Raw genomic sequence first — 17,067 nt, forward strand, 5'->3', positions numbered from 1 at the left:
CTAAAGAGCTGGTAACAGACAAAGAAGTCAGCCCAGTTATCCCAGATCCCAAAACCATCCTTCCTACACCAATTCCTCAGCCAATTTTTAAGTTCCCTAAGCTCCTGCTGCCTCTCTGGTGTGGCTTCGAGGCACAGGTAGGATTTCTGAGAATACCACCTTGGAGGTCTTTCTCTTCAATATATCCCCTAAGTCCCTGGTTGTGTGGGCCTAATGGCATTATAGCACCAATTAGGGAAGATGAGAAAACAGATGCTGTTTTAGGCCTGTTTCACACGTGCTTCAGCTTGTATAGGAGCAGTATGAACAGCAACCTTTGCTGAAACCAGTGGGACCCAGGTACGACCATCTGCTGTCTGGTGTAGTCTGGATAGAAGTGACTTTTATGGAAGAATTGCGGCCAAAAAGCCATACCTCTGACATGGAAACAAGACTATGCATAAAAACATAGGAACTGGAGTGCTGGAAGAATGGCAGCAGGTGCTCTGGACTGATGAGTCTCAATTTGAAATATTTAGCTTTAGCAGGAAGCCGTTTGTTCACCAAAGAGCTGGAAAGCAATACAATAATGAGTGTCTGCAGGCAACAGTGAAGCATGGTGGAAGTTCCTTGCATGTCTGGGGCTGCATTTCTGCAAATGGAGTTGAAAATGTGGTCAGGGTTAATGGTGTCCTCAATGCTGAGAAATACAGACAGAAACTTATCAATCATGCTATACCATCAGGGAGGAGTGTGATTGCCCCTAGACTTATTCTGCCCCCATAGAGCCCTGATCCCAATATCACCCTCTGAAATATTTATAAGCGTTCTGTCTCTCTTGGGTGATTGCCTGGTACAGAGAAGTCAGCCACAAACAGTGGCTCAAACTTGATCTTTTACTGACCTACCATTGGAATGTCTACCCTGGAGAGAATCTAATCTCTTGGATACCCACAAGTGTGGGGTTGCATTTCTGCAAATGGAGTTGGAGATGTGGTCAGGATCAACGGTGTCCTTAATGATGAGAAATACAGGCAGATATTTATCCATCAGGGAGGTGTATTATTGGCCCCAAATGTATTCTGCCTCAGGACAAACATACAGTCAATGCCATAAAGTACTATCTTCAGCATAAGTAGCAACAAGGAATCCTGAAAATTATGGTTTGGCCCCCACAGAGCCCTGATCTTAACATCATTGAGTCTGTCTATTTATTACATGACTAGACAGAGGGATCTGAGGCAGCCCACATCCACAAAAGATCTTTGGTTAGTTCTCCAAGATGTTTGGAACAACCTACTTGCATCCTAATGCAAGCGTACCTAGAATAATTGATGCTATTTTGAAGGCAAAGGGTCACACCTAATATTGATTTCATTTTAATTTCTCCTCTGTTCATATACTTTCCATTTTGTCCTTTGAGGAACTGAACTATTAACACTTCTATTTCTGAAAGCATTGTTAATTTACAGCAGTTTTTTCACACCTGCCTAGGTGTAGGGTATATCTCAGTGAATACATTGAGAACAGGCTTTTGAAGAACAGCACACTTGAAGAATTTTACTAGCCATTTCAGTGATAGCTTAACACCACTTTTTGTGCAAATAATTTGAAATGACAGTGGTGTGGTAATCTGTGTTGTTACAGTTAATCACAGTTAGCACATTTTTCTCTATTGTCCGTCAACAGACGCAGCTTCATCTCCATGAGCTGAGTGGGTTTATGCTCCTCCCATCAGGAGAAGTCTAGGCTGGAAAATTTGAATACACAGGCCCAGGGTGCTGTCTCTCCAGGCATAAACCCCCACTGCACAACCCAGCACACCAGTTTTTCTGCTTAGAGAAGGAGTAGACCTAGGTTTCCTGCTGGGAATCCAGTCTCAGTTTTTTATTCTTTTCAGAATATTTTCTTTTATTTCTCTTTACTCACTTGCTAGCTAGTGTTCAGGGAAGAATTTCCTGATGATCTACAAGCAAAGATGTCCGCTGGGGCTTTGTACTGGATAATCTAGATCCTATGGTCCCCCCAGTCTGGCCTACGTGCGTGAGCAGGTTATAGTTCCCGACCTAGGCCTAGGCACGATGGTGCCCCCTTGTCCGGAGGGGGACGAGCCTGCGAGCAGATGCCTCGGCGGGACACAACGACCTGGAATGCCCTGAGTTGCAGCCTACCCCTTGGCTCGCAGCATTCCCACTTCGGGTGGGAGGCAGTATACCCGGAGCAGAGCCCACCTGGTTCATGGTGTAGTTGGTAACTGTGCCCCCCTTGCCCCTGCTGGCCTTGGGGGGATGTGGGCCCTCCCCTGGGGATAATTGGAATCTGCCTCCCAAGATATCCCCTGGTCTGCCCGGTGCCCGGTCTGTGTGTGCTTCCCTCTCCCTGTCCCTGCCGGGGCTGTGTGTCTGGAGTGCTCTGGCGCTCAGGGGGGGTGACATGGTACCTTGGGCTTGCTGGTCCCTGTTGTGGTTCCTGAGGCCTTCATGTGTCGGTCCCTAGCCGCATGGTGTGCTGTGGGCGCCGCCATCTTAGGTGTGGGCAATAGAATTGTATGGGGCAGCCATTTTCCCTGCAGCTTCCTATTGTTTTGTATGGGCATCCATCCTTGTGTAGCCCTGGTGAAATACTTGGCAGTGTATCCCTATCAGGCGACATCACTTCCTGTGTGGTCACTTCTTGCTGCTGAGCCAAGGTCACTTCCTTCTTCTCTCTCCATGCTGTGGAAGATTCAGGAGGCTGTGTGACTGATGTGGTAAAGTATTGAGGGTCCCTGCGGGAATATCCTTGCACTTTCTGCTATCAGTTTGGTTTCAAGGGGCTCCCTGCAGACCGCTGCGATCGATGGTGGATACCGCGATCGGCATTCTTAAAGCTACAGTACTCCATTTTTTTGCAAATTGCACTATGGAGTCCCAAACTGAAATTTCACCCTCAGGCCCACCCTGTGCGACTCCCGGACAGTCCGGATCGCAGTCACTGGCCGCAATTTCAGCTGCCCTGGACAGCCTGGCAACTAAAGTTGATTTAATCATGAAAAGGTTGATAGCTGTAAACAAACACTGCCTTCTCCATCTGTGGAGATGTCCTCTGATTCAGAGGCTTATGTGGTTGCCCCGGATGCTCCCCTTCACAAGAAGTCGCTGTCCTCGCAGTCAGATGGTGAAGAGGACCTGTCTTCTTCAGCTGCAGCGCGGGAACGTTCTTTGATGGAAGCCCTGATTATTTCAGTGCAGGATACTTTAAAATGGGCTGATGAGCCCACGTCGACAGGGACGCGGGTGGCTTTTGGCTCCCAGAAGTCTCCAAAAGCTGACAAGGTTTTCGCTTGTCCCGACACTTTTTACGATATTGTGAATGACCAATGGCGGCATGTTAAGCACGTCTTAGTGGTGCCAAAGCGATTTAAACGCCGGTATCCTTTTGCTGAAAAGGTTTCCAACCGTTGGATGGTGCCACCTAAAGTGAACCATCCTGTTTCCAGATTAAACAAATTTACTCTTGTGCTTGTGGAGGATTCCCCAGTTTTTATGGTTCCAGTGGAATCCCTTTCCCGCCATCTGCACGTGCTGGCAGGTTCCATTTCGAAACCGTTTTTTTTGTCTGTGCTAGTCTGACAGATGGTGACGGAATGGATTAGGGAGTTGCGAGAGCCTTTGGACCCCAAGACTGTTCCTCTGGAACAGCTGGAACTGTTGGACCAGGTGATCCAGGCTCTGGTGTTCCTGTGTGATGCGTCTATGATGAATGCGGCTCCCCTGGTGGCCAGGGTCTTGGCCATGGGCATTGTTTCAAGACGTGTGGTCTGATTGAAGAGCTGGTCGGCTGACCAAGCTTCTAAGAAAGCCTTAGCTGATCTCCCCTTTCTGGGAGACAGGTTGTTTGGTGACTCATTGGATGAGTTAATCAATGGCCTGACTGGCGGAAAGAGTACTCTTCTTCCTCAATCCTCCAAGCGTAAGACACCCTGTACTAAGCGGGGTCCCTCCTTTTCTGCTTATAAACATTTTTTTTTTTGTTGTGCCTCTGGGGCGCAAGAAAAAAAAGCCGTTCCGAATTTTTCCGGACTTCCTTCATTCAGGACAAATGGGTTCGCAAACTGGTTTGTTCTAGGTACAAGATCGAATTCTGGTCCCGGCCAGGTGACTGTTTTTTTCAGTCAAATCTTCACCTGTCTCCGGAGTGTTTGAAGGATCTGCGGGAGGCTGTGCGAGATCTCCTGGCTCAAGGGGTGATTGTGCCAATTCCCCTACAGGAACGCTCTCAAGGTTTCTATTCAAACCTGTACACCATGCCCAGAAAGGAGGGCAAGGTGCATCCAACTTTGGACCTCAAGGCTCTGAACCGCTTTGTGCGGGTGCAGAAATTCCGAATGGAGTCTATTCGGTCGGTGGTGGAATTTTTGAATCAGAGGGATTTTCTGGCTTCCAACGATCTCAAAGATGTGTATCTCCATGTCCCCATGATCGAGGGACATCAGCGATTCCTCCGCTTCACGGTGGCAGAAGAGCACTTTCAATTGGTGGCGTTACCCTTTGGTCTCGCCTCGGCTCCCAGAGCTCACTAGCCCCTGTGCTTGCCTTGTTGCGTTGACTTGGTATCTCCATTGTGGGGTATCTGGAGGATCTCCTGTTGCGAGCAGTTTCCCATTCGAATCTGCTGGAAAACATCTCCATCACAATTCGGACCCTTCGGGACTTCTGGGGAACAATCAATGTCACCAAATCTGCCCTAAATTGGGTCACCTCTCTGGGGCTGATCCTCGACTCTGCCCTGGCGAGGGTCTTCCTTCCCTTGGACAAGCTTCAGAAGTTGCAAAGGGCGGTCCAATTGCTGATGGAGACCGATCAGTCCTCCTTGCGGCTTGCATAAGGGCACTGGATCTGATGGTCTCGACCTTCGAAGCAGTCCCGTTTGCTCAGTCTCACAAGAGACAGCTGCAGAAAGAGATTCTGTCACAATGGAACAGAGATCCTCGATCATTGGACCAGAAAATTTGGTTGAGCCATCTCTCGAAGTAGACTCTCTCTTGATGGATCCAGTCACCTGTCTTGTGCCATGGCAAGTCCTTCCTGCCGGTGTTTAGGACGGTGGTCACCACGGACGCCAGCCTATCGGGCTGGGGTGGAGTGCTGGGGAAGCTCTGTGGTCAGGGGACTTGGGCATCAGAAGAGTCTTCCTTGCCGATCAATATTCTGGAGCTGAGAGCGATGAAGCTCTGCCTGCTTCACTGGACTAGTCGGCTACATGGCTCTCCGGTTCAGGTCCAGTCGGACAATGCCACGGCCATGGCTTACATCAATCATCAAGGGGGCACCAGGAGTGCCCTGGCAGCCAAGGAGGTGGTCGAGATTCTGCTATGGGCGGAACACAATATTCTGGCTCTTTCCGCAGTCCACAACCCGGGTGTGGAGAATTGATATGCAGATTACCTAAGTCATCAGCTGTTGGATCAGGGGGAGTGGTCCCTGCATCCGGAGGTGATTCATCTCCTGTGTGTTCGGTGGGGGACCCTGGACGTTGATCTTTTTGCATCTCGCCTCAACAGGAAAGTTCAGAGGTTTGTGGCCAGGTCTCAGGATCCTCTGGCCGACGCCATAGACGCTCTGGTGGCTCCTTGGAGTCAGTATCGCCTGATCTATGCCTTCCCTTCGCTCATTCTCTTGCCAAGGTTCCTTCGCAGGGTGGCGATGGAAGGCATTCCAGTCGTTCTGGTGGCACCAGACTGGCTCCGGCGGTCTTGGTACACAGAGCTGGTAAAAATGGTCGTGGATCCTCCATGGCGTCTTCCTTTGCGGGAAGATCTACTATCTCAAGGAGCGATCTTCAATCCTGCTTTACAATCGCTGGCTTTACATAGTTTGTGAGGTTGAAAAAAGACATCAGTCCATCCAGTTCAACCTATGATGTGTGTGTGTGTGTGTGTGTGTGTTTGCTGTTAACCGTACATTGTATACCCCTGTATGTTGTGGTCTTTAAGGTGCTCATTTAATAGTTTTTTGAAACTGAAGATAGAGAAAAGTGGGGCTTTACGGGCCAGTGGGAGTGCAATCTAATAAAATGTAAATTATTTTTAGAAGTTGGTTTGTGCGTCATCCTTCTACTCCCGCTGGCCCGTAAAGCCCCACTTTTCTCTATCTTTTGTGTCCTCATATCAATTAGGGGTAAGGGCCTATATGCACGGTACCTTTTGTCTTGGGTTTTTAGAAACTATCGATGCTCCCTGCTGATACTACTGCTTGTGGAAGAGAATTCCACATCCTTACTGCTCTGACAGTAAAGAACCCCCTACGTATTTTAAGGTTAAACCATTTTTCCTCCAGTTTTAGTGAGTGGCCACGTGTCTTATTGTATTCCCTTTATCTGAAAAGTTTGTTCCTTATGCTAGGGTACATTGATATCATATCCCCCCTCAAGCGTCTCTTCTCCAGAAACAGCTTGGCTGCTGTTCTCCTTTAACAGCTTCTCCTTTAACAGCTTTGTTTAACAGGTGTTGAGGGATAGAGGTCTTTCTAATTCTGTGATTCCTACCCTTTTGAAGGCCAGGAAGTTGACATCTAGGAAGACCTATCATCGTATGTGGAAATCGTACATTTATTGGTGTGAATTGCTGCAGCTGCACCCTCACTTGTTTTCTGTAGCTAGGGTTTTGTCCTTTTTACAAAAAGGGGTTGAGCAGCGCTTGGCATTGGGTGCTATCAAGGGCCAGGTTTCAGCCTTGGCTATTTACTTCCAATGTCTGTTGGCTACTCATAGTTTGATTCGCACCTTCTTTCAGGGGGTGCGTCATCTGGCTCCTCCAAGGAGATCCCCGTTACCGCCTTGGGATCTTAATCTGGTTTTGTCTGTTCTTCAAAAGCCTCCTTTTGAGAATACTAGGGAGATTTCTCTGCTTTCTTTGTCGCAAAAGGTTGCCTTTCTAGTGACTATCACTTCCGATAGTCTCTGAGTTGGCGGCGTTGTCCTGTCATTTGCCTTATTTGGTGGTCCACAGGGATAAAGTGGTCCTCCAACCTAATACGTCTTTTCTTCCTAAGGTGGTGTTGGATTTTCACCTGGATGCAGACATTGTGTTGTCTTCCTTATGTCCTAAGCCTAAACATCACAATAAAGTTGCTTTGCACTCTCTGGATGTGGTTCTAACTATAAGGGTTTATCTGACGGTTACTGAGTCTTTGGGGAAGTCGGACTCTCTCTCAGACAGTCCTCGCAAAGGTTTGGCTGCCTCTGCTGCGACCTTTTCGGGATGGATCAGGCAGACGGTTGTTCAGCCTTTTTTTTCGATCAAGGTTCAGGTTCCTCCTTTCCCTGTGAAGGCACATTCTACTAGAGCGCTGAGTGCCTCTTGGGCTTTTCGCCATCAGGCCTCTATTGTACAAGTTTGTAAGGCAGCGACTTAGTGGATTTGTTGGCTTCTTCGGATGCCTCTTTTGGCCGCAAGGTTTTGCAGGCTGCTGTTTCATAAGAGAATGTTTGTTTGAACTTCTCTTCTGTGTTTTTTATCTGGGTGAGCTCCTGTTGTTTGGTTGAGCTCTATGTTGCCCGGTTGGCTACGTTTAGCCTTTTGGAGTTGACATTACTGTCTGGTTGAATTTTCCCATCCCTCATGCCTATACTGTTTTGGGACGTCCCACTCAGCTCATGGAGATGAGGCTGCGCCTGTCGACGGACGATAGAGAAAATACGATTTTTGTAAGATCTTACCATAAAATCTTTTTCTCTGATGTCCTGCAACAGAAGCAACATCCGCCCCTCTGTTTTGGGGGTTGGTTCTGTTGTCTTCACTGTTTTTAAACTGAACTGATGTGCTGGGTTGTGCAGTGGGGGTTTATGCCTAGAGCAGGGGTGGGGGACCTAAGGCCCGGGGGCCGTATGCGGCCCTCAAAGTCATTTGGTCCGGCCCCCCGTGCAGCTGAGTCTCTCAGCTGATCTGTCAAAAAGAAGCCGATGCTTCCTGTATAATTCCGGCTCTGTTCTGACAGTCTGAGTGAGTCACAGCGGAGTGATATCAAATGAACTCTGTCTGTGACCAATACAGGAAACTTTGCCTCTTCCTCCAGCGCGGCGCCGCTGCTAACCAGCATTTCCCGCCAGCAGCACACACAGCAGTACCAGCCAGAACCAGCAGTACCAGCCACAACCAGCAGTACCAGCCAGAGCAAGCAGTACCAGCCAGCAGTACATAAAGCACAGTACCAGCCTGAGCCAGCAGTACCCACAGCAGTACCAGCCTGCAGTACCCACAGCACAGTACAGGCCAGCCGTACCAGCCTGAGCCAGCTGTACCCACCAGCAGTACCAGCCAGCTGTACCCTCCAGAAGTACCCACCAGCAGTTCTTTCAAAACTTACCACCACAAAGAGTCGAGTGCGCTCCAGACTGACCGACACAAACCTGAAAAACCAGTTGCGAGTAGCATCATCATCAATACCAGCTAACATCACACACCTCACCAAAGAGAAGCAGTTGCAGCCATCACATTAGGGGTAAGTTAATTAAATGTTTGACCAGGCAGGCAGATTTTTAAGTTGATAATTTTATACGGCCCCCAAATTATTTTATAAATACCCAAATGGCCCTTAGCAGAAAAAAGGTTCCTCACCCCTGGCCTAGAGGGACAGCCCCCTGGTCGTGTGTATTCAGATTTTCCTGCCTAAACTACTCCTGATGGGAGGAGCATAAACCCACTCCACTCATGGAGATGAGGCTGCGTCAGTCGACAAACATCAGAGAAAAAGATTTTACGGTAAGATCTTACAAAAATCATATTTTCTCTTACGTCCTCCGACAGTCGCCGCCCACTCACAAGTCTTCACCAATGGGTATTGACCTTTGCTCCGCAGGAGTAGCTAGGCAACAAGAATTGTTAATACAAAGCTTTTAGCATAGACACACCCCTAGGGGCTGTCCCCTCAGTCAATACCTCCCTGCACCAGCATTCCCAACTCAGTTTGACTTTGCCTAGCTTAGGAGTAGCTGGCTATCCTGTGCTGGGGCTCAGTCTCAGCCTTCTACCCTTTCTTTGATTTTATTTCAAGTATTTTTTCTCTTTTCCTTGCTAGCTGTTATTTTTGTCAGCCTTAGTTTAGGGATCTTCTGATGAAGAATCATCATGCGGAGCTGGGTCTCGGACTGGTCGCCCTGGATCCCAGGGCCGAGAGCCAGATGGATCCCCAGCCTGCCATCGACCGTTCAGCTTAGGTTTTACCCTGGCACATTGAACGACCCATCCCTGTTCGCTGCAGGGATGCTGCCTGTGAGGTGGCTACCTCACTGGACGCCATGACTGCGCTCCACAAGCGTCCTGGCTGCGGCACTCCCTGTCTGCCCTGATAGCGGTTTGTCGCTGGAGACGGCTCCCCACGCCATCTGGTACGGTAAGCACCTTCTGTGTGGGGACCTTCTGTATGGGTGTCAGTCTGTGGCTGTGTATTACCCTCCATGTCTGTGTAACTGCGGGCTCCCTGTCTGATCCCTGTGTGGCTGCTCTGCCTGTGGGCTGCGAGGGGGGGCCATCCTGCTCTGCTGTTTATTATGCTCTGGGTGCAGTTTTGTGTGCAGACGTGTGTGTGCAGCGGTCGCTGCGGCGATCCGCCATTTTATTTGCCTGTATACTGTGACCGGCCCTGTCCCTATGCAGCGCCGTGTTTTGGCACCATTCGCCGCCATTTTGGCGGGCGATACTCATCATGCACATGGCGGCGCCATTTTATTGTAGCCTTTTCCCTCGGCGAGCGGCCATTTTGCTGGAGCCTTCCATAGGCCATATCAGTCAGTCAGCATTGCATCATTTCCTCTTTCTCCGGGAACAGCGATCAGTGGCAGCAGTCTGGTGTGCTCTCTCCAGGTTTTTACCTTCTTGTCCTGTCTTTCCTTGCTCAGTATTTGTCTATCCCTGCGGGGTCAGTGCATACAGCAGTGTGCGGTGGGCTGCGCTCACCGTGGTATTAAAGGGCCAGTACCTTTATACTTTTCTGTACTGGGGCATGGATTCTCAGGATAGCAAGTTTGCCCCCGCCCTGGTGGGGGACCAGGGGGCTGCTGCACCCCCCGAGGGGGCCGATCTGACCACTGTAGTGGCTTCCTTGGTGTCTCAGGTGCAGATGCTGCTGGCTGAACGATCCGCAAAAAGGGCCAGGTTATCCATTTCCTCTGCTGTGGCTGGCGTACCCTTCTCGGGGTCCCGCTCATCTTTGGACCTTGTGGGGTCTGAGGGGGAGCCTGAGGTGGAGGGGGTTGATGTTTCTCCCCTTGGCTCGCCTGAAGAGCTTGCACTCATGAATGAGCTGATTGCTTCCATAAAGGACACCTTGCACCTGGAGGATGAGCCTACTCCTCCTGCTAGGATGTCTTCCTTTGGAACACAGAGGGCTCGCAAATCAGCGCAGGTTTTTCCCTGCCCTGCTGAGTTTCACCATACGGTTAATGAACAGTGGCGCAATTTAGAGAAGCCCTTTACTGTGCCAAATAAGTTTAAATTGCTTTATCCGTTTGCACCTGCCACCGACGAGCGTTGGTGTGTGGCGCCTCCGGTGGATCACGCGGTAGCCGTTTTGAACAAAGCTACTGCGGTGCCTTCCGAGGATACCCCAGTTTTCCGGGACCCTACGGACAGGAGAATAGAGTCTCTTGCCCGTCATGCCTATATGGTGGCTGGTTCTATGCTGAAGCCTATTTTTGCTTCCATTATGGCGGCACAGGCTGTTGCTGATTGGACCAAGATGCTCAGGCGCACCTTGGCGGCTGATTCCGCTCCGCCTACCACGTTGGCTATGGTGGACCAGATCCATCAGGGTGTCATGTACTTGTGCGATGCGGACTTGAAGTTAGCTCCCTTGGCTGCGCGCCTGTCCGGCGTGGCGCTACTGAACCGTCGTCTGATTTGGCTGAAGAATTGGTCGGTCGGCCAATCTTCTCGCAAGACGCTGGCGGATTTTCCCTACGCGGGGTCTCGCCTTTTTGGCGAGGCTTTGGATACCCTGATAAAAGGGGTTACGGGGGGCAAAAGTACTCTCCTGCCCCAGTCTTTCAAGCATAGGTCTTTCCGTGGTAAGCGGAATTCCTCGTCTAGGCCCTCTCAGGGGTCCTTTCGTGCCTTTCGGTCGCAGTCCAAGGGCAAGCCCTTCAAGGGCCAAGGCTCCCAGAAGAAGCCGTGGGCAGGGAAGCAGAAGTCCGGCCAGTCCGGTTCAACTTCCCATACCACTTCCGCCTGAAGGGGCGCCCTCACCCGTTTCTGGGGTGGGGGGACGTCTGCGCGGTTTCCTACAACCTTGGCTGGCCCGCATTCGGGACAGGTGGGTTCAGGAAATCGTTCGATCCGGTTACAAAATCGAATTTCTCTCTCGGCCGACGGACAGATTTTTTCCCTCAAATCTTCAGCTGTCTCTGGAGCGCTTGCAGGATTTGCACCTGGCGGTGCGGGACCTGCGGGCCCAGGAGGTGGTGGTCCCGGTGCCTCATCGGGACAAATTTCGGGGGTTTTACTCCAATCTGTTCACTGTGCCCAGAAAGGAGGGCAAAGTGCGTCCGATTCTGGACTTGAAAGCTCTGAACCGCTTTGTGCGGGTTCGCAAGTTTCGCATGGAATACCTGCGCTCAGTGGTGGCTGCCCTGAGTCCGGGGGAATTCATGGCCTCCATCGATCTGAAGGATGCGTACCTACACATCCCCATCTTCGAGGGTCATCAGAGATACCTTCGATTCGCCATTGCGGAGGATCACTACCAATTCGTGGCGTTACCTTTTGGTCTCGCTTCGGCTCCGCGGGTTTTTACCAAGGTGCTGGCGCCAGTTCTGGCCCTGTTGCGAGCACAGGGCATTGCTGTCTTGGGGTATCTGGACGATATCCTGATACGGTCAAACGCCAGTCAGAGCCTGGTGACCGACCTGTCCACCACGATGCGGACTCTGCAGGAGTTCGGTTGGACCATAAACATTCCGAAGTCGACTCTGTGTCCTTCGGTTCGCCTTCCCTACCTGGGAATGATTCTGGACTCTGTCCAAGCGAAGGTCTTCCTGCCGGAGGACAAACTTCGGACTCTTCAGGACGAGGTTAGGTCCCTCAGGGACAACCAGCACTCGTCTCTCCGGACATGCATGAGATGTCTAGGTCTAATGGTCTCGTCTTTCGAGGTGATCCCTTTTGCCCAGTTTCACACGCGGGGTCTCCAGGCGGAGATTCTGACCAAGTGGGACGGGCGGCCGCAATCCCTGGATCTGCGGATCTCGTTGAGCCACGACACCAGGAGGGATCTTCTGTGGTGGCTCCAGTCCCCGGCGGTGTCGGAGGGCAAGTCTTTTCGTCCATTATCGTGGACGGTGCTCACCACGGATGCCAGCCTGTCGGGCTGGGGTGGTGTTCTGGGCGTTCTATCAGCCCAGGGAACTTGGTCAGAGGAGGAGTCCTCCCTCCCGATCAACATTCTGGAATTGCGAGCGATAAAGCTTTGCCTTCTGAGATGGACGGACCGGCTTCGGGACCGTCCGGTTCGGGTTCAGACGGACAATGCCACCGCGGTGGCTTACATCAACCACCAAGGGGGCACCAGGAGTGCCCGAGCGGCTCGGGAAGTAGCCGACATTCTGTCTTGGGCCGAGACGCACGTCCCGGCGATAACGGCAGTTCACATTCCGGGGGTGGAGAACTGGCAGGGTCGCCAGACCCTGGACCAGGGAGAATGGTCCCTTCACCCGGATGTCTTCCAGATGTTATGCGCGAAGTGGGGTTCCCCAGATGTGGACCTGTTCGCGTCTCGTCTGAACAACAAGGTGGAAAGGTTTGTGGCAAGGACGCGCGATCCTCGGGCAGACGCGTTAGTGGCGCCCTGGCATCAGTATCGTCTGATGTATGCCTTTCCACCGATTCAGCTGCTGTCCAGGCTTCTTCACAGGTTAGCCTCGGAACCGCACAAGGTGATTCTGGTGGCGCCGGACTGGCCTCGCCGGTCCTGGTACGCAGACCTCGTAAATCTGGCGGTCGACGCTCCGTGAAGATCTCCTGTCTCAAGGGCCGATATTCCATCCTGCTTTACAGTCGCTGGCTTTAACGGCCTGGCTGTTGAAAGCCAGGTCCTGAAGGATAGGGGTCTCTCCCCTGAGGTCATTCCCACTTTGATCAAGGCTAGGAAAGCCTCTTCGGGGAAGATTTACTACCGTACTTGGAAAGCGTATTTTGCCTGGTGTGAGTCCAGGGGGTATTCCCCTCGCTCATACTCGGTGTCGAGAGTGTTGGCTTTTCTTCAAACGGGCGTGGACCAGCGTTTGGCGTTGGCCACGATTAAGGGTCAGATTTCTGCGCTGGCCGTTCTCTTTCAATGCCCTGTGGCGTCTAATTCATTGGTTAGCACCTTTGTTCAGGGGGTGCGACATTTGGCCCCTCCTAGGAGGGACCCTTTACCTCCATGGGACTTGAACTTGGTTCTGTCCGTGTTGCAACAGGCTCCCTTTGAAAAGATCAGGGAGATCTTGTTGTCTCAGAAGGTTGCCTTTTTGTTGGCGATCACTTCGGCTCGCAGGGTGTCGGAGCTGGCAGCTTTGTCCTGCAATTCTCCCTACCTGGTGGTCCACAAGGATAAGGTGGTCCTGCAGCCTAACCCATCTTTTCTTCCGAAAAGGATATCGGAATTTCACCTGAATGAAGACATTGTCTTGCCTTCGCTCTGCGCGAAGCCTAAGCATCCGAAGGAGGTTGCCTTACATTCCTTGGATGTTGTCCGGGCGATCAGAGTTTACCTGTCGTCCACTAAATCTTTTCGCAAGTCGGATTCCCTCTTTGTCCTTCCTGAGGGACCTCGGAAGGGCATGGCTGCGTCGGCTGCGACCATCGCCAAATGGATCAGACAGGTCATTGAACAAGCCTATGCCTTGAAGGGGAAGGTTCCTCCCTTCCCTGTGAAGGCACACTCTACCAGGTCTTTGAGTACGTCTTGGGCCTACCGTCATCAGGCTTCTGTGGCCCAGGTGTGTAAGGCGGCGACTTGGTCGTCCGTTCACACCTTCTCAAAGTTGTATAAGGTGGATGTTCAGGCATCGGCTGATGCCTCCTTTGGCCGTAAAGTTCTCAGTGCGGCAGTCTCCTAGGGACCCTTGTTTTCATGGGCCCTTGGTTGTTGGGGTGTTTTACCCCTGGGTTACTTGTTTTTCCTGGGTTGTTGCTCCTGTTGAGCACATTTTTTCCTGTTGCCCAGTTGGTTCTCTTACTGGGGTAAGGTTCTTTTCTCTGATGTGGGTACTGCGTTGCCTTTCTACGGTTGCGTCTCCCACCCCTCATGTCTACACTGCTTTGGGACATCCCATTGGTAAAGACTTGTGAGTGGGCGGCGACTGTCGGAGGATGTAAGAGAAAACGGAATTTTTGTAAAATCTTACCGTAAAATTCCTTTCTCTGAGTCCTCCGACAGTCGCCGCCCCCCGCCCCTCTTTTGGGGTTTTTGTGTACTCTTACTGCTATGCTACCAAACTGAGTTGGGAATGCTGGTAAAGGGAGGTATTGACTGAGGGGACAGCCCCTAGGGGGTGTGTCTATGCTAAAAGCTTTGTATTAACAATTCTTGTTGCCTAGCTACTCCTGCGGAGCAAAGGTCAATACCCATTGGTGAAGACTTGTGAGTGGGCGGCGACTGTCGGAGGACTCAGAGAAAGGAATTTTACAGTAAGATTTTACAAAAATTCCGTTTTTTAATATTAAGACACATCAGACAGCAAGAAAAAACTTTACAGACAATATTGCAAATACAACAAGACAAGATGCAGCTAAATAAACAGGTAAAAAAAGGTAACTTTTTTTTTTTTTTTTTTAATATTGTTTATGCCCTTTATCATGTGTGCTTTCACATAGGCCCTTGAAACAACTTTTTATTTTGTTTTGTAAAGAGGAACAATAGGGGGTCAAAATAGAATTTTCAAACAGGCCTGTCTGTTGTAATAGTTGATAGTTTATGCACAGCCTTATTGTCACCTGGACAAAGTATCAGGTTAAGGGTGTCTATAGGTACCATACTATTTTTTAATAATAAATATATACATATGTTTTGAAAAATCCAACCATAAATGTATTTTTATTCTTTGTCTTTTAGGGTAAAGCGATAAGCAGAATTGATGTGCCAAGTAAAGCTTGATGACTGGCCCTTGTCTTTATATTTAGTCATTTTTTCTATGTTCAAATGACATAAGAATGTTTGTCATTAGATTGTTTGATGTGTCTTCTGATACATTTTGTTCATACTGTTAAAAAGTTAATAAAACTGTTTGTTGCATGACCTTGGCCCATTTTGGTTTTTTCTCATTAACACAGACATATTAATGGATAACTGGTTTATATACCACCTTCAAGTGATTGGACACTGGCAAACAGAGCTGTTGGGACCCCCAATTGACCTCTCCTGCTCCTAGCAATTCTGAGTTTTTGCTAGTGTCCTATGTTGATGGGTGTCTTCTTTCAACTGTTATTAGCTTTACCTGTCATTTTTCTTGAGTGAATTCCTACTTCAAAGTACACAAGCTACATACCCGTCTCTCTCAGACTGAATTGCTTCTAGAGCAGTGCCCTGGACATGCTGCAGAGAGTGTGCCTGGACCCCACTATAGGAGAAAAAGTGGGGCCTACCTATAATGTTGCTTTCGGTACTGGACCCTGCTTTTGGCGCTCCTCTTGGTACTTTGTACATAACGTGGAGTAGGCCGCAGGGTGCTCTACAGGTCCAAAGCATCAGCATTCCATAAGGTGTGACCCCGCCCCTGATGACTTCTCGGGGTTACACCCATCCAGAGTGGTTTAAGCAGGGTACTGTAAATCCTGTTAGACATCTGTGACTCTCACTACTTAGGATGGTAAGTCTGGGTCTGGCCTTTTAAGCATGTACTTTGGTATCCCCTGTCTGCAGCTCCCTGCCCTCTTGGGCAGCAGCAAAGTTTCTCTCACACTTTTACACCTTTGGGTTTCCTGGGGATAGGGAGAGTAGATGTTCGTTGAGTCTAGTGAGCACCTGTTTGGTTGAAGGTGCCTACTGTATGCCCCTTTGTTGTTATTTTTGCCCATCCCATGTGCTGCATCCTATTGCAGCTACCATGCCTAGTTCATACAAGCAATAGGCTTGCCCCATGTCGCCTCTGGGGTCCTTCAGCAGCTGCACACATATCCATTGTTCAAAGGGCAGGGCTTGGGTGCCATTATGTCACTTTCAGATTGGACTGGTTACTGAGTCTGCTCCTCCATGGTGGTAAGTGGCCGAGGCAAACTGGTGTGTTCAGGTAACCAACAGCAGGATGATTTTTACATTGCAGGCATTCCACCCCTCACCCACTGCTACAGTGTGTGCCCCCTAAGCCCTATTCACCCATATGTTGACCACAAGCAGAGAGGGGCTGAGGCAAAAGGGCCTCAGGACACTCTATCTGGCAATAAGCCTGGAGATGAGTACTATTCAATTTCTGGGGACACTAAGGCTTATAGTGGGGGCCCTGGCTCTCTTGTTGACCTCCCTTCCTCAGCTTTTGCCTTAACCCCTCAGGGCCCTCCTATGCCTCCTTTTTAAGCAGGGATGAATAATCTTCCTTAGCAGAGTTCAAGGGCCAACTCACTGCCCTGTGGGAGACCTCCAGCCATATAGATTGCAAGAGAACAACCCCTATGTCACCTTTTTAGTTGGTTTCTGACTTAGCCTTTATATCAGAGAGAGTGGAGGTTGTTGATGGTGAGAAGGGTGGTGTCATGCTTACCCCAAACGCAGGTGGTCAGACACTATAGCTGGTTACTTTGTTCTACACCGATAGCAACCCCCTTTCCCATAAGGCAAGCAGGCCTATTTGTACTCAGTTACTCCCAGAACTTATACACAATGCTATAGTGCATGGACACTATGCCAGGGCAGGCGCAAACTGAGCAAAGAAAACAGGTACTTGCAGTTGGCAGAGTGGTTAAATGACAGTCCAGGTAAAAGGCAGGCAGAGTTCAGAGAATAGTCACTATGTGGTCAGAGGTTATACACAGTGAAATCCAATCTAGCAGGGCAGACAGACAGGGAGCTTGATCAGATATTACACTTTATAACACTCTAATACACTCTATCGCAAGCATGAGACTAAAGGTTTGGCTGG

At 50.1% G+C, this 17,067-nt stretch overlaps 1 protein-coding gene across 1 annotated transcript in view; it reads left to right on the top strand.

Moving 5' to 3' along the window:
* The window catches only part of TEX14 (testis expressed 14, intercellular bridge forming factor), a gene marked incomplete at both ends in the record, with an annotated part of 675,561 nt that extends 660,833 nt beyond the window's left edge, over positions 1-14,728 (top strand). Inside the window, one exon of the mRNA XM_082248092.1 lies at positions 14,661-14,728. Within this exon, the coding sequence (XP_082104218.1) occupies positions 14,661-14,728 (68 nt within the window). The remainder of the gene's footprint in view (positions 1-14,660) is intronic.
* Between the last annotated feature and the right edge of the window lie 2,339 nt (positions 14,729-17,067).

Source organism: Pelophylax lessonae (genome assembly GCF_965119305.1).
Source record: "Pelophylax lessonae genome assembly, chromosome: 2".
Lineage (NCBI taxonomy): Eukaryota > Metazoa > Chordata > Amphibia > Anura > Ranidae > Pelophylax > Pelophylax lessonae.